Genomic DNA, 18,406 nt, shown 5'->3' with positions numbered 1-18,406 from the left:
CAGCCGGGAGGGTTTGCTTTTTGCGCACACCGCACATTCCCTAACAAATTCTTTGCAGTCAGCTGCCAAAGAGGGCCACCATGCACACCTGGCCACGAGATCCTGCGTTCTAGACGCCCCAGGATGTCCCGCATTCTTGTGTGAGTGGACCATCTCCAAAATCTGGAGACGAAAAGGCAATGGGATAAATAACACTCCCTCAGGCTTCCCTTCTGGGACATCCTGTTGGAAAGGACCCAAAATTTCTTTCCAGTTCTCCCAAGTCTCGGTAGCGGCTAACACGAACTTTCGTGGGATAATGGATTCAGGAATCGAGGGCTGTGCTGTCTCTGGTTCAAAACACCTAGAGAGTGCATCCGCCTTGGTATTCTTACTACCGGGAGTGTATGTAATCAAGAATGTGAACCTCGAAAAAAATAACGACCATCGAGCCTGTCGGGGGCTTAATCTTTTAGCCCCCTCGATGTACTCGAGATTCTTGTGGTCGGTATAAACCGTGATCGTGTGCTCCGCTCCTTCCAGCCAATGACGCCACTCTTCGAAGGCTAATTTGATGGCAAGGAGCTCCCTATTGCCTATATCATAGTTTCTCTCTGCCGGAGAGAACCTCCGGGAGAAATAGGCACACGGGTGTAATCTCCCCTGAAGACCTGAGCGTTGAGACAGCACAGCCCCCACTCCAACTTCTGAGGCGTCTACCTCAACTATAAATGGAAAGGAAGTGTCCACATGCCTCAATATGGGTGCCGAACAGAACAACCCTTTTAGAGTGGCGAATGCCTGTACGGCCTCGGGAGGCCAGTGAGTGGTGTCTGCCCCTTTCTTTGTAAGACTGGTAAGGGGTGCAATTACCGTGGAGTACCCCTTAATAAACCTTCTATAGTAGTTTGCAAACCCCAAGAAGCGTTGTAAGGACTTTAACCCCACCGGCTGCGGCCACTCCAAGACCGCGGAGACTTTAGCAGGGTCCATAGACAGGCCCGAGGTAGAGATTATATATCCCAGAAAGGCTACAGACGTGACCTCGAAAATGCATTTTTCTAACTTAGCATATAATAAATTCTGCCTCAGCTTGTTCAATACCCATCTGACATGAGTTCTGTGATCAGAAAGATTGTTAGAAAAGATAAGAATGTCGTCGAGGTAAACTAAGACGAACTTCCCCAACACCTCTCTAAAGACCTCATTAATGAGTTCCTGAAAAACGGCCGGGGCATTACATAACCCGAAGGGCATCACCAGGTACTCGTAATGCCCGTCCGGAGTATTGAAGGCCGTTTTCCATTCGTCACCTTTTCTGATCCGTACAAGATTGTATGCCCCCCGTAAATTCAGTTTCGAGAATATCCTAGCCTCCGTGACCTGTGTGAAAAGGTCATCTATTAATGGTAACGGGTAGCGATTCTTCACTGTGAACTTATTAAGCCCCCGGTAGTCAATACATGGCCGTAAGCCCCCATCTTTTTTCTTAACAAAAAAGAACCCTGCCCCGGCGGGTGACCGAGATGGCCGAATGAAGCCCTTGGCTAGGTTCTCACGGATATATTCCTGCATGGCCACTTTCTCGGGCCCCGACAAATTATACAGATGGCCCCGGGGAGGTACACAACCTGAACGGAGATCGATGAGACAGTCGAATGGCCGATGTGGGGGCAGTTTGTCAGCTGCCTTGGGACAAAATACGTCGGCATATTCAGAATACTGATCTGGCACACCTCCCACCTGAACTCTGGTTTGCCCCAATGTCAATTTCCCCAAACACCGTTGAAAACAATGAGGTGACCATGTGGTTAATTGACCCGTGGCCCAGTCTATTTGGGGTGAATGGGTTTGCAACCACGGCATGCCTAGGATAATAGTGGAGGTGGACATGTGTAATACAAAAAATCGTAACTGTTCCCCATGCAGTACCCCTATGGTGACCTTCACCTCCGGAGTCTGTGACAGTGGGCGCTCCCGTTGCAGCGGAGAATCGTCCACTGCCGTGACCTGAATGGGGGGACTCACAGGAGTGAGGGGAATACCCAACTCCTGAGCAAATGCAATGTTCATAAAATTAGCCGCTGAGCCAGAATCAACAAATGCTTCAGTGGCTACGGACTTGTTCTTCCATGTAATGGTACAGGGAAGAAGCAACTTTTTCTCTTTAAGGGGTGAGAACTGTGTGCCTAGGGTGTCACCCCCCACTACTCCTAGGCAGACCCGTTTCCCGCCCTGTTAGGGCAGTTTCGCACCCTATGCCCTGCCTCTGCACAGTATAGGCACAGTTGTTCCGCCATCCTCCGCCTTCGCTCCACCTGTGTTAGTTTTGATCGGCCGATTTGCATCGGTTCTGGTGGAGGTAAGGCCGGAACGGATGAGACAGACGGAGATGCTGCTGCTGAGGATGCAGCAACCGGTGCCGCGTACGAAGTCACCCTGACACGGTGACTGCCCCTAGCCTGCCTCTGATGACGTAGCCTGCGATCTACTCGAATGGCCGATGATATGGCCTCATCAACTGTTTTGGGCTCGGGTATAGTTAACATTAAGTCGGAGACCTCCTCCGACAATCCGGACAAAAAATAGTCCATTAGGGCAAAATTGTCAAACCTAGAGGTGACTGACCACCTACGGAATTCTGCCGCATAATCCTCGACCGAACCTCTGCCTTGCCGCAAAAGTTTGAGCTTCCGCTCAGAGGACGCAGCAAGGTCAGGGTCGTCGTAGATTATGGCCATGGCCTTAAAGAATTCCTCTACCGAGGTCAGAGCGGTATCGGTAGAAGGCAGGTTATATGCCCAGGACTGGGAGTCCCCAGTCAACAATGTCTTAATAAAGATGACCCGTTGGGTCTCAGTCCCCGAGGATCGGGGTCTCAACTCGAAATATGACAACACTCTACTCCTGAAATTCCGGAAGTCAGACTTGTGGCCGGAAAACTTATCAGGTACAGGCATTTGTATGTCATCGCTAGAAGGGGATCGCACTGAATCAACTGAGGTCTGGAGGGTTCTCACAGAGCCTGACAAGGCATCAATTAAGGCTTTGTGCTGACCTAGTGCTTGATGAATGCTATCCACCGAAGTGGCAAGCACAGTCAGAGGATCAGCGCGTTCCATGAGTTTTTTGGTCTGGCGTTCTGTAACGATCGGTGAAGCACAGAGAGGTCTGATTACCGGTGATCTGCAGTATCACGGGGAATACAGACGTATACCAGATTATTTGTGATCTGCAGTATCACCGATAATCCAATATACTAGCTAACCTCTGTTCACCTGAGTAAAGTGTAGTGATTGGTGTAACAGTAACAGAGGACAAGCCTCAGTGCAGCAAGGGGTGTTGCACAAATACCTTCCGCAGATCTGAGCTCTCCAAGACGGGAGGAGTCAGATTGACAATAGGAAGGAAAGTCCAAGAGTGACACTCAGGAAGAAGTGTCACTAACAGGACAGGGAACCGCCTCCAATCGTGAGGTCGGTTCTCGAGGTCGGACAAGCCAGGTCGTAACACACGGACAGATAAGGTACAGGTACAGCAGGCAAAGGCGGAGTCAAAGTACAGGCAGGGTTCGGCAACTGGGTATCAGATATAATCGGGGTACAGAATCAGGAGGCAGAAAACAGAGTCTAGGTATGAGCCGGGGTTCGGCAACAGAGTATCAGAAATATCGAGGTACAAGATCAGGGTTCAGGAGAATGGTCGGAACAGGCAATAGGTCATAACATATAATCACAATCAAACTAGTACTTTAGCTATCAAATATCTAGCTAAGTGTAGGATTACAGCTCCAGCTGGTCCCGGCACACTTCAGGATCTGACTACGGATCTGGGTGCTCCCACGTATGTGATCGCAACGCCAGACACCCGAGAAATGACCAGGCAGCAGTATATATACTCTTCTCACTCCCCAGCACCTCCCACAGTGCTGGACCAATGGGGAGTGAAGCCAGAGTCAGCTGACCAGCCTGGTCAGCTGACTACCTCTGGCTGCCATATATGCCCTGCCTGAGTGCGCGCGCGCGCGTCACTCTGAATCTGGAGGGACTACATGTCCCAGTCACAGCAGCCCCGCTCTGAGCCTCCACAGCGGAGGTACTCGCGCCAACCGCCGCGTCCAACGCGGCGGTTTCTCCGCGTTCCGCATGCTTCACGGGGACAGCCGCCTCACGCTGGGAGGAGGCGGCTGCCTCACCGTGTGTGGGCTGCGTCTGTGCGCGGAAGGAGCCGCCCGCCGCTGGATCATGGCGGCGGTTCCTCCGCGTTCTTACAACATTGTATTAATTTTAAAAAAAAGTTATTGCAGATACAGTTTTACTATTTGGTCACAAGATGGCAACAGTCAAAACATTGTTTTTTAGTCCTGTAAGCAAGCTCTCTCGTTTACAGGAAGTGAAGGGAGGACGGGAAACTTTTTTTTTCATTAGAAAGATCGGGGCTTTTAGAAGAATCCCGTTGGCCTTTCTAACGGGACTTTGATCAATGAATGGAAACTGCAGCGGCACGGGAGCCGTGTAGATGCAGCCATTTGGATGTAATAGCAACATCTAAAAGGCGACAGTAGTTAAAAGGCATTGGGCCATATGCAATTCCCTTTTTCTCCTGAGTTTTCTCCTAGGAGATTTTTTTTTAATCTTCTGTTTAATATAACTTTTTAGCATTTTGCAATTAAAATGATTTTGATAATACTGTTTCACATATTTTTGGTACTTTTTCGAGTATTTTCTTGCTTGCTGGTGGTCTAAAAGGCATTATTGACAAGATGTGAAAATATCACCTAGGAGAAAATATAGGAGAAAAAGTAAATTAAATAAGGGCCATGGCCCCATATGCAATTAACTTTTTAAGGTTAATTGCATATGGGCCATGCTGTCTAGTGTCAAGGTGGACAGAAAGATATCATGGCCCCTATTCAATTCCCCTTTTCTTCTAAGTTTTCCCCTAAGTGATATTTTTACACCTTATAAATTAAATTATTTTTAAGCCACCAACAAGTAATTAATGTAAACTGTCAAGGCCATGGCCCTGACATCACACTGTGGGAGGGGTTTCACCAAAATATCCGCCATGCAGATATCACTGATGATCTATTTGAGAAAGATATTTGTCATGAGAAAGGGGGTACTGGCTACTGACTGGGATGAATCCTGGGTCAAAGTTCCTCTTTAAAGAAGGTAATTGATTTGGCATAACTGAGGTTGCTATTTTTGTAGTCACGTTCAACCTATCAGATCACTAGGACTGTAGTATCACAGAGCCACGAGGTACAAACTCCTGCACAATTTAGACCTATTACTAATTCCCAGACTCCTATTCAGTGGTTCATCTCATAATGTAGCTGCCTGCTATTTGTGTAGGCTGTAAAGCCTTTTTAAGTGAGAGATTAGAGAGTGTCACGCACAGCCAGCCTGAGATAACAGGAGCACGTTTCTCAAACATCAATCTACTTCATCCTTGTAGCACAGGTCTCAGTGATGTGACACACACAGAGAAAGGGGAACTTGTCATTATGTATCATAAACTGTTATGCAAATACCTCAATTTGTAACTATTAACATAATTTAGCGCTCAGAGACATACACTCATTTCTAATCATCGCAGTGGAATGGAAGCTTGTTCTGTCGTTCTTAGCCTCCAGGAAAGTCTTTCATCAAGATGCTGTAATGTTTTAATAACCTGCCAGCGTTCACCGGCTGTGCCGCTGCCGACGACACTCTTACATTGTCCTCATTAAGGAACAGAACAGGTCGGGGAATAACAGGACATTAAAGCATTGCCGGTGTACAGAATCCTGAAGCTTCAGGCTGCTGTTACAGGCAGTGCAGGTCTGTTAACCCCATCTGTGATGAACGTGTGTAATATTACCTGTCGTGGACTCACCTGTGCCCATTTCTGCTTCCAGGTGTCTGGGCTATACCTCTGGCTCTCTCTCAGGGCCCAAGCGTAGCATGGGAGGTGGACCCCGATGTCACAGAATGCTGTCCCGTTACTGCCAAATTCATTGTCGATTTTAAACAACCATCGAGTCACCAGCAGGTTCTCGGTTATAAGCTTGCCCAAAGCACCAAAGAACTGTAGATAAAGATACAGACACAACAGCAATTCAGCACACATATAAAGAAAAAAAGATAAATTAAACAGAACTACAAATTCACACTACTTTAAAAAGGAACTGTAGTGAAAATAAATAAAATGCTTACTTTTTTTTACAATGTAAATTCGTAAATTATTTAGTCAGTGTAAAATCTTTCCCCTGATTTACATTTTGAAATTCATCACAGGTGGTGACATCTTTAGTCCTTTCAGCTGCATGTTTGTTTCTGAGAATTCTGAACACAGTGAGAATAACACTTGCTCTGGGAGGAGAATTCCACATAACTAAACAGCCCAGGCTAGGGAGGACGGGGGCTAAATACAAATACGGTATATAGAGAGATATAGATATAGGAAGTGTTTCTGATGCTGAAACCAGGAAAATTACCGTAAAAGTGGGTATCCTGAATTATTTTTTTGCACTGCACTTTATGTCACTACAGTGCCTCTTTAAGTACACTTAACGACCGCCTAACGCCCATAGGCGTCGGCGGGTCGTTAGTGGTATAGCATGGAAACGGCCGCTCGATCGAGCGGCCTTTCCATGCTAGTTCACGGAGACTGTCTCCGTGAACAGTGTGCGAGCCGCCGATCGCGGCTCGCACGCATAATGTAAACATCCGGGGAAGAAATCCCCGCTGTTTACATCACACGGCGCTGCTGCGCAGCAGCGCCGTGACGTAGATCGGCGATCCCCGGCCTCTGATTGGCCGGGGATCGCCGGCATCTGATAGGCAGAAGCCTATCCTATCCGGCGCAGGACGGAACTCCGTCCTGCGCCGCTCACAGGGTAAGGGAGAGGGAGGGAAAGCCGGGGAGGGCGGAAAGCGCTCCGGAGGGGGGCTTTGAAGAGCCCCCCCCCCGGAAAGTGCGGGCAGCCGGCGGCGATCAGACCCCCCAGCAGGACATCCCCCTAGTGGGGAAAAAAGGGGGGAAGTCTGATTGCCCTGGCTATTTCCTGATCGGTGCTGCGGGCTGGAGAGTCCACGCAGCACCGATCAGAAGAAAATCACGTGGTCCTTAAAGAGAACCCAAGGTGTGTTTAAAGAATGTTATCTGCAAACAGAAGCTGGATCTGCCTATACAGCCCAGCCTCTGTTGCTATCCCAAACCCCACTAAGGTCCCCCTGCACTCTGCAATCCCTCATAAATCACAGCCATGCTGTAAGGCTGTGTTTACATCTGTAGTGTCAGTCTCAGCTGCTCCCCCGCCTCCTGCATAGCTCCGGTCCCTGCCCCCGTCCCTTCCATCCAATCAGCAGGGAGGGAAGGGATGCAGGCGGGGACTGGAGTTCTGCAGGAGGCGGGGAGAGCAGCAGACTGACACTATAGAGATAAACACAGACAGCTCTGACAAGCTGTTTGTCAGCAGCGTGGCTGTGATTTATGAGGGATTGCAGAGTGCAGGGGGACCTTAGGGGGGTTTGGGATAGCAACAGAGGCTGGGCTGTATAGGCAGATCCAGCCTCTGTATGCAGATAATATTCTTCAAACCCACCTCGGGTTCTCTTTAAGTGGTTAAAGAGAACTACATTTTTAAATTTCACTATCTACCTTTTATCAGACATGCAAATATATGGAGTTGTCAATTTATGGCAGGCTGTGTTCTAAGAACATGCATGCTACTCAATTTAGACCATGCATGTCAAACTTCGTCCCAAGGGCTAAATCTGGCCCTCAGAGCCATTAAATTTGGCCCCCAAATAGTTCTCCCACTTTGCATTATGTTTGGCCCACTCTAGACCACCATGGAAGCTATATTGGAGGTGAAGTCCTAGAACACCAGGGGAGTAATATGGAGGAGGTATGGGGAAAGCCCTAAAACCTAGGGAACTGCATAGGGTAGGGTAGGGGCCACTAGACACCAGGGAACTGAACAGGGGAGGGCCACTAGGCCACCAGGAAACTTTATAAGGGAGGAAGGTGGCCAGTAGACATTGAGGTTGGCCCGCGACTAGGTCCCAGTGTTAAATTTCGGCCCACTTTGTATTTGAGTTTGACACCTCTGATTTAGACAATATATCTCCATTCAGTACAATGTAAATTATTATAATTGTGTTCCATATGTACACTTTTGACAATACTTACACCCTATAAGCCTGAATGATGGGACCTCTTAAAAATATTTTAGCTCTCTCTACCAGCAGAGGCCACATTGCAGGTCAGATTGTACTGAGAAGCCCTCAAATGTACTGCCAGCAGAAACCTAATGCTCCATCTACACGGAGCGATCCGGCGTCTCGATTAGCCGCCGGATCGACTCTTCCGCATCCCCGCAGGAGGGGTGCGGTGTTGGGGCGCCGATGGAGCAGCACGATTGTGACATTACCAGGGGGTGGGGGGATGGGTGAGAGGGGGCAACAAAGCTCTCAGCCAGTGATTAGCCGAATCAATCTGCCTAGATCAGGGGGCGCTGTACACATGCTAGGTTTGACTGCTGGTAATGCAAAGTTTCGTCCAGCATTTGCATAAAGCTTCATTTATAGGCTGTATCTAGGTAGAGAATTAAACCTCAATGAAACTGTAACGATCGGTGTAACAGAGAGGATCTGATTACCGGCGATCTGCAGTATCACCGAGAATGCAGATATATACCCGATTATAGATGATCTGCAGTATCACCGATAATCAGATATATCTCTAACCTCTGGACACCTGAGTAATATATGAGTGTTTGGTGCAACAGTAATACTTTGAGGAGAGCACCCTTACAGTGGGTGCGAGGCAGTAGGAGGTACTGCCCAGAGAACAGATTCCTTCCAAAGGCCTGAGGCTCCCCAAGGGGCAGAGCCAGGCTGAGAGTAGGAAGGATCAGAGAGTGAGTGACACCAAAGGAGAAGTGTCACTGACAGGTCTGTGAACTATTTCCCAACAGGAGAAATAGTTCTTGAGGTCGGACAGGCCAGGTCGGCAACAGACTGACAGATCAGGTACAGAGACAGGAGACAGATGCAGAATCCTAAGACTAGCCGAGTTTGGCAACAGAGTATCAGAATGACAAAGGTACAAAATCAGAGATCAGAAGAATGGTCAGGAAAGCAGAAGGTCATAACAAATAATCAACAATTCCTAGACTAAGGTGTGAGTTCCTTGGTCATCAACACCATGGAAACTGGTCTAGATAATAACACAGAGAATAGCAGAATTCCTAGACTAAGGTGTGAGGTCCTTGATCATCAACACCTAGGAAACTGGTCTAATGTAACACAGATACTGACAAGGTCTGAGTGCTACCACGTAGTGATCGCAACACCAGACACCAGAGGAATGACCAGCACCCAGTATATATACACCAGCGCTCTCCTGCGCCTTCCCTAAGTGCTGGACCAATGAAAACTGAAAGAATTGTCAGCTGACCGGCTTGGTCAGCTGACACCCCTCGGGCTGTCATAAATGCTCTGCCTCTCCACGCGCGCACGCGTCCTTCTGAACCTGTGTGGACTATCAGTCCCAGCCACACCAGACATGTGTTGTAATGCCTCTGCTGTTTTGGATGCGGAATCCGCCGCACCGCTGTCCGAGCGTGCAGCGTTTTCTCCGCGTTCAGCAGTACTGACAGAAGTAGGCCTATGCGTGCAAACCGCCGCGTCGGACGCGGAATCCGCCGCCCTGTTCTCTGGGCATGCGGCGGTTTCTCCGCGCTCCGACAAGCCAGTGAATGCAGGTCTCTGCGCGCAAGCTGCCATGTTGAACGCGGAATCAGCCGCCTTACTCTGAGTACTTGCGGCTGCTTTTCCGCGTTTTCTCACAGAAACTTTGTTGGTACTCAACCCTAATTTAGATTTGTAGGATACCAAACCAATCTGGTAGAGGATTTGTGTAGAACAGCAGATGTCTGACACTTTTTAAAAATTTCTAAAATTTGCCTTATGTCTCCACACATTAGGTATCTTTAGCACTCTTGCCCAGTTCATGTTATTTTACACAACTTGTAAAATGTAAACAAAATGGCTGTTCTGGCAGATCTCATTATGTAAATTTGTGGAACTCACTGTACACATTATTAGTAATAAGAACTCAGAATGGTACTCATCTGAGGGATCATGTACAGATGCCAGTGGGCCCCAATATTTGTGCATGCATATGCATGCACCTTGCTATGCCCCTAAGCACACCAAATTCAGATTGCGTACTGATATAAATTAAGTTTTCAAGCACTGGCGTAACTATAGGGAGCAGCCCCTGCGATTGTAGGGGGAGGGGTGGCGTCGGGGAGGATGGGCCGGACTTCTTCCTTCACCTCCACCAGGGCTCCGTACTGAGCTCCTCTGGCTGTGTCTTTTTACCCAGACGTACAGATCAGAGCAGCTGCAGTGATGGGGATAGCCTCTTCCCCTTTCGGATCTCTCCGTCACGCCCACTGCAGCCACTAGGTCTGAATTGCGACGTTCGTCAGACCAAGAGGATGGCAGAGAGGACAGTGACACCTACTGTCTGCAACGGGAGTGCGGGAAAGACCCAAAGGGGAAAAGGTAAGCTCCGTCATTGCAGCAGCGCTGATCTGTAGGCCTGGGTGGCAGAGCTATAAGAGCATAGGATTGGGACCTCGGGGATGAAGGAAGAAGTCTGGGCCCCTCCTTACCGCTGAGCTGGGTGAGGGAGGGGGTCTGAATGTAGGAAGGGGCCGCTAAAAGTTTTGCGGTATAGTTACGCCCATGTTCCCAAGCACTCCTGCTTCGCCAATATCCTGGCTGCTATCGGGGTTCTTCCACAAAAACCCAATAACTTATGGTTTTAAGATATGGGGCTTGATTCACTAAGCCGTGATAACTCATATCACGACGGCGATAGCATTTTGCGCACATTATAACGCGCGTAACAGTTTACACAAATGAGAATTTACGCGCACAAACGCACATTTTCACTCGTAAACCATTATGCAAAACGCTAGCGCAGCCGTGATATGAGTTATCACGGTTTAGTGAATCAAGCCCATAGAGTGAAAGCAGCAGGAGTGCTGGCTTTGTTATTAGTATGTAATTTGATTTTAGTATCAGAATTATGCCAATACTTAGCATTTCCAGGACTACAGGATGCTAAAACCCTTAAAGAGGAACTCCAGCCTAAACAAACATACTGTCATTAAGTTACATTAGTTATGTTAATTAAAATAGATAGGTAATATAATCTCTTACCCACACAGTTTTAAAAGAAAAGTTTTTGGTTGAAAGGAGGTGACAGGGAGCATGAGACATAGTTCCAACTGTCCTGTGTCCTGAGCACCTTTCCCAGTTGCTAGGCAACGTGAATAACAACATAGGAAATCCCATCATGCTCTGCACAGCATCCGGAGAAAAAAGCCCAGGCAGTTTTCTTTGATGGGTGGAGCTTAGCTAAAAATGCAGCTAAAACTGATGCTTTGTTAAGAAAAACAAAGTTCTGATGCTGTGAAACTGTGAAAGAAACACCAAGCCTTTTCAGTTCTGCTGAGTAGATTTTTAGTCCGGAGGTTCACTTTAAGATCCATGCACACGGGTGGATTGATGTTGCCAGGGATCAGGGCCTGATCCTTTAGGGGACATTGATGGGCAAATTCTGTACAGGTGCAGAGTCAGCTGCACAGCTGACTACGCATTCTGTTGCAATGCAGGTGGGTGGAGAGTTGACGGAGAGCCACAGATGTGATATCATATGGCGGCGGGGGGAAATTTGGGTTTGAGTGGCAGCACAAAGGTATCGGCCATCGCTCTGCAAAGTTGATACGCCTGGCGGATCGTTTGCAGGGCGTTGGTTGTGGGCTACTGTACACACACTGGATTATCGGCTGAGGCGGTTGTTACCAGCCACCTCAGCTGGCATTTCCAGTGAGACCTACCACTTCCTGTACTAAAATAAACCAAAACCTACACTACATTGGATATAATCACTACATACCTTATGTGTGCTTCCTGTTTTAATATCAGCAGCCAGTGGCCAGATATTTGTAAATGAGTAATGTGTTCAACATGCTATATCATCAACTTTTTCTTTCTGAGGAAGAAGTCGACTTATCCGTCTTAACCTTCATGGCTTTGAGTAGCTGCTCAGTTGATCTTGTGACTCTTTCCAGAGCTCCACCTTTCTTATTGCCCTTTTTATTATAAAGAGTGGCCTTACTGACCAATGGGAAAGCTCAAACCTACTTTCAATATAGCTTTGAGTTCAACAACCTATCACACTGACTTGTACTTTTCACTAAATCAGACCTCTGATTACTATTTTTCCTTTAATGTCCAGTTGCTTGTGCCCAGGTTAGAACATGTTTGCATTAACTCTTAACCTGAATAATTGTATGTCCTTCTCTCTCCAAACACAAGTAGTCGTGATGGTCACTCTGGCCTCAGTCGGTATATGTGATATTTCACAATTCTGTTAATGATCACGGTTAAATGTTTACCTGCAAATGCTGTAAATTAGGTTAGGTTATTTTCTGTAAAACTTTAAAAAAAAAGTTGAAATAGAAAGAGTTTTCAGACAGAAAGAAGTTATTTGCTCAAGAAATAATGTGTTTTGTACATTTTATTTGTTTTTTCTTTCTTTATTTTTATTTAGTACATAGAATTGTATGGGATGGAGGTCAGTCTGCAGCTCCTCCATTACTTTTATTCCAGGAGATCAGGCTGATAAGCCATCCTGGTTACTGAGACCTAAAGCTGTGTTCTAGTCTGTTGCCTATACTGTTTCCTTAGTACTTGGATAACATTTATTGTTATACATGGATAGTATACCTAATACTTCTGAAAATCCCTTAACATTGGCACGTGATGTGAGCCTTTCACACTTCTCTTGCAATTGCATATGTGTTTGTGTGTGCTTGGGTATCGCATGTATCAAAATGTGGCGCCCTGGGCCCAAAGCAGGTGATTTGGGCGCATGGCCTGGCAGGTGTCTAATTGACGGCAATGCTGAGTATTGGTAATCAGGCTCCTGTAGCCAATCTGATACTACAGTGGGATGCGAAAGTTTGGGCAACCTTGTTAATGTCATGATTTTCCTGTATAAATTGTTGGTTGTTACGATAAAAAATGTCAGTTAAATATATCATATAGGAGACACACACAGTGATATTTGAGAAGTGAAATGAAGTTTATTGGATTTACAGAAAGTGTGCAATCATTGTTTAAACAAAATTAGGCAGGTGCATAAAATTGGGCACCACAAAAAAGAAATGAAATCAATATTAGTAGATCCTCCTTTTTTCAGAAATTACAGCCTCTAAACGCTTGCTGTAGGTTCCGATGAAAGTCTGGATTGTGGTTGAAAGTATTTTGGACCTTTCCTCTTTACAAAACATCTCTAGTTCATTCAGGTTTGATGGCTTCCGAGCATGGGCAGCTCTCTTTAACTCACACCACAGATTTTCAGTTATATTCAGGTCTGGGGACTGAGATGGCCATTCCAGAATGTTGTACTTGTTCCTCTGCATGAATGCCTTAGTGGATTTTGAGCAGTGTTTAGGGTCGTTGTCTTGTTGAAACATCCAGCTCCGGCGCAGCTTCAGCTTTGTCACTGATTCCTGGACATTGGTCTCCAGAATCTGCTGATACTGAGTGGAATCCATGCATCCCTCAACTTTGACAAGATTCCCAGTCCCAGCACTGGCCACACAGCCCCACAGCATGATGGAATCACCACCATATTTTACTGTAGGTAGCAGGCGTTTCTCTTAGAATGCTGTGTTGTTTTTCTTCCATGCATAACACCCCTTGTTATGCCCAAATAACTCAATTTTCGTTTCATCAGTCCACAGCACCTTATTCCAAAATGAAGCTGGCTTGTCCAAATGTGTTTTAGCATACCTCAAGTGGCTCTGTTTGTGCTGTGGGCGGAGAAAAGGCTTCCCCTGCATACAGCATCTTCTTGTGTAAAGTGCGCCGAATGGTTGAACAATGCACAATGACTCAATCTGCAGTAAGATGATGTAGGTCTTTGGTGCTGGTCTGTGGGTTGACGCTGACTGTTCTCACCATTCGACGCTTCTTTTTATCCGAGATTTTTCTTGGTCTGGCGCTTCGAGCTTTAACTTGAACTGAGCCTGTGGTCTTCCATTTCCTCAATATGTTCCTAACTGTGGAAACAGACAGCTGAAATCTCTGGGACAGCTTTCTGTGTCCTTCCCCTAAACCATGATGGTGAACAATCTTTGTCTTCAGGTCATTTGAGAGTTGTTGTGAGACCCCCATGTTGCTACTCTTCAGAGAAAATTAAGAGATAAGGGAAACTTATAATTGACCCCTTTAAATACTCTTTCTCATAACTGGATTCACCTGTATATGTAGGTCAGGGATCACTGAGCTTACCAAGCCATTTTGAGTTCCAATACTTAGTTCTAAAGGTTTTGGAATCAATAAAATGACAATAGTGTCCACATTTATGCACCTGCCTAATTTTATTGAAACAATTATTGCGCACTTGCTGTAAATCCAATAAACTTAATTTTACTCCTCAAATATCACTGTGTGAGTATCTTATAAGATATTGTTAACTGACATTTTTTATCATAACAACCAACAATTTATACAGGAAAATCATGACAATTAACAAGGTTGCCCAAACTTTTGCATTCCACTGTATATAGGTTTGTATTACATTGTATTACAATAGCTGGACAACATCAGCTTCCAGGGGGGGGGGGGGGGGGTTAAGTTAAGGCATTAGAAGGGGGGATTCGTTTTAGGCATTAGGTGTGTGGGAGGGAGAGGTTTATATAAGCTACTAGGAGGGGGGGGGGGGAGGGATTCAATTTAGGAATTAGGTGGGGGAGGGTTGTTCTATGGTCTAGGAGGGGGGATTAGGTTTAAAGGGACTCTAAGCAGTGCAGTAACTATGGAAAGATGCATATCATTTTAAAGCTCCCTTTCTCCTCTTTCTAATGATATATAAACCACCGCCCTATGCCTTTTAGTTTTCGCGATTGAAATCGCGGCCACTGCAATTTCGATCGCGAAAATAGCGAAAACTAAAAGGCGTAGGGTGGCAGTTTATCTATCATTGGAAAGAGGAGAAAGAGCTTCAAAATAATATGCATCTTTCCATAGTTACATTTTCTCCAAAGTCGGCAGCTTGATTCAGCACAATGCAATGAAATATAAGGAACCCAAGGGGATATAATTACAAACATCATGCTGGTAGGTGTGAGGGTGTAATTAATTAGTTGTGGGTATGCTTAAAGGCATACCCACATGCACTGCTCGGAGTCCCTTTAAGAATTAGGTGGAGGTCATTTTAGGTACTAGGAGGGGAGAATAAGGTTTAGACATTAGTTTGGGGGGGGGGGGTTCATTTTAGGCAGTTAGGAGAGTAGATTAGTATTGGGTAGTATAATTGGGTGGGGAAGTTTTGTTTTAGAAACTGGGGGAGAGTTAGAGTGAGAATGGGTGCTAGGTTTGTCTGTAGTAAAATATTTTCAATGTAACTAATCAATGTTTTTACTATCAGCAACGCCTATGCGCCAAACTCGTATAGTGGTGGCGCTATATGCTCTTCCCTGGGCCTCCCTGGCCTTGGTTCCCTCTCCCAAGACTTCATGCAACGAACAACACATGCTACTCAAGACTCAACAATACCAAAGTTGTACTTTGCTAAACATGCAAAACTTACATTTTCAATGAGCACAAGCATGTTCAAACCAATACCTTTAGAAAGACCAGATGTCTTTGATTATGTATAGCTATAAAAAATGTAAACATTAATTGTACAATTAACACTTCAGCAATAACTAAAGAAATTTGTGACTTTTTGTCAAAGCCTCTAACCTGTTCCTCAGTATAGATATCGTATTCTCCAGGGGGAGTAGGAATCTCAGCACTGGTGAAAATGCGCTTGCTTCCAGACTTGGTGCTATAAAGATGTGCCACCTTTGGTTCTGTGCCTAGAATAGGGACACCAAGAATGTCTGCCACAGCCAAGTCATCTACATGTGGTGTTCGGCCAACAATGTATGTCTCCCGGCCTTGGGTCAGGTTTCTTATACGCACCAATGCCTTTGGGCTGTACTTTAGCATGGTGGAAAGGCACATATGGTGATTCTGTGAAGGAAAGATAAAGGCATTAGAAAATGTATGACAGTAAAAGCTTCAGATCCTTTTATAATGTATATTCAACATAAGGAGAAAAACATATTTTAGAGATATGACCTTTCCAGACATGGATAAAAGTTTGGCCAAGGAAATGGTGGGAAGGGACTCAGGAAAGGAGATGCCAAGCGGGACAGGAAGGTGCTCCGGGATAACATCCAGGGCATCTCTAAGCCCGCCACCCACCGCCTGGCCCGCAGAGGGGGTGTCAAACGCATTTCCGGCCTCATCTATGAGGAGACCCGAGGAGTACTGAAGGTTTTCCTGGAGAACATCATCCAGGATGCCGTCACCTACACCGGGCACGCCAAGGAAGACTGTCATCGCAATGGATGCGATGTACTACCTCAAGCGACAGGGACGCACCCTCTACGGCTTCAGAGGCTACCCTTATTACTTCCCTGATTCCAACTTCAACAAAAGTTGAATTTCCTCTCTCCTAAAAGAGAAATGTAGCACAATTATGCCTCAACCACAGAGCTGGGGGGAGCTACAGAGAAAAATGAATAGGGAAAGATGTATGCACAAACACCATTTCCCTGTTCACACTGACATGTGCGCCTGGTCAGCAGCTTATGCTCAGTCCAGCAACTTGGTATAATGCAACCATATCCTACCTTCTAATCATGGCTGTAATTTCCAGTCTTTATTGCTTAGTAAATCACCCCCACAACCTTTAAAGCAAATCTGACAACAAATTGAAGTTAACCTGAGGTGGCAGAAAAATAAAGTTCGATGTAGAGGAAAGCTTCCTGATAGTGTAGAGCAGTGGGCCTCAAACTAAGGCCCGCAGCCGAATGTGGCCCCCTGAGGCTTTTTTACCGCCCCCCACACACAAAATGTATTACTTATAGATGCGGTCAGCTACATCTTGAAATATTGGTTGTCCGCATATACAGTGGTATGAAAAACTATTTGCCCCCTTCCTGATTTCTTATTGTTTTGCATGTTTGTCACACTTAATGGTTTTTGATGAGCAGAAACATTTAACTATTAGTCAAAGATAACCTAATTGAACACAGAATGCAGTTTTAAATGATGGGTTTTATTTAGTGAGAAAAAAAAACTTCAAATCTACATGGCCCTGTGTGAAAAAGTGATTGCCCCCCTTGTTAAAAAATAACTTAAAGGTGGTTTATTACACCTGAGTTCAATTTCTGTAGTCACCCCCAGGCCTGATTACTGCCACACCTGTTTCAATCAAGAAATCACTTAAATAGGAGCTATCTGACACAGAGAAGTAGACCAAAAGCACCTCAAAAGCTAGACATCATGCCAAGATCCAAAGAAATTCAGGAACAAATGAGAACAAAAGTACTGTAATTGAAATCTATCAGTCTGGTAAAGGTTATAAAGCCATTTCTAAAGCTTTGGGACTCCAGCGAACCACAGTGAGAGCCATTATCCACAAATGGCAAACACATGGAACAGTGATGAACCTTCCCAGGAGTGGCCGGCCGACCAAAATTACCCCAAGAGCGCAGAGAAAACTCATCTGAGAGGCCACAAAAGACCCCAGGACAACATCTAAAGAACTGCAGGCCTCACTTGCCTCAATTAAGGTCAGTGTTCACGACTCCACCATAAGAAAAGACTGGGCAAAAACGGCCTGCATGGAAGATATTCAAGGCGCAAACCACTTTTAAGCAAAAAGAACATTAAGGCTCGTCTTAATTTTGCTAAAAAAACATCTCAATGATTGCCAAGACTTTTGGGAAAATACCTTGTGGGCCGACGAGACAAAAGTTGAACTTTTTGGAAGGTGCGTGTCCCGTTACATCTGGCGTAGAAGTAACACAGTATTTCAGCAGAAGAACATCATACCAACAGTAAAATATGGTGGTGGTAGTGTGATGGTCTGGGGTTGTTTTGCTGCTTTAGGACCTGGAAGTCATGCTGTGATAGATGGAACCATGAATTCTACTGTCTGCCAAAAAATCCTGAAGGAGAATGTCCGGCCATCTGTTCGTCAACTCAAGCTGAAGCGATCTTGGGTGCTGCAGCAGGACAATGACCCAAAACACACCAGCAAATTCACCTCTGAATGGCTGAAGAAAAACAAAATGAAGACTTTGGAGAGGCCAAGTCAAAGTCCTGACCTGAATCCTATTGAGATGTTGTGGCATGACATTAAAAAGGCGGTTCATGCTAGAAAACCCTCAAATAAAGCTGAATTACAACAATTCTGCAAAGATGAGTGGGCCAGAATTCCTCCAGAGCGCTGTAAAAGACTTGTTGCAAGTTATCGCAAATGCTTGATTGCAGTTATTGCTGCTAAG

The 18,406-nt window shown here is 45.9% G+C and overlaps 1 protein-coding gene across 2 annotated transcripts in view; it reads right to left on the bottom strand.

Annotated features, from left to right (window-relative positions):
* Positions 1 to 18,406, bottom strand: part of IQCH (IQ motif containing H) — a 185,918-nt gene that overhangs the window by 69,827 nt on the left and 97,685 nt on the right. For both annotated transcript variants that reach the window (XM_068275033.1, XM_068275034.1), the window contains 2 exons: positions 15,807 to 16,079; positions 5,860 to 6,051 (listed from right to left, as the gene is read on the bottom strand). In XM_068275033.1, the coding sequence (XP_068131134.1) occupies positions 5,860 to 6,051; positions 15,807 to 16,079 (465 nt within the window). The remainder of the gene's footprint in view (positions 1 to 5,859; positions 6,052 to 15,806; positions 16,080 to 18,406) is intronic.

Source organism: Hyperolius riggenbachi, chromosome 3, assembly GCF_040937935.1.
Source record: "Hyperolius riggenbachi isolate aHypRig1 chromosome 3, aHypRig1.pri, whole genome shotgun sequence".
Taxonomy (NCBI): Eukaryota; Metazoa; Chordata; class Amphibia; order Anura; family Hyperoliidae; genus Hyperolius; species Hyperolius riggenbachi.
The sequence above is the reverse complement of the archived record's forward strand: the minus strand, read 5'-3'. Positions and strand labels throughout refer to the sequence as shown.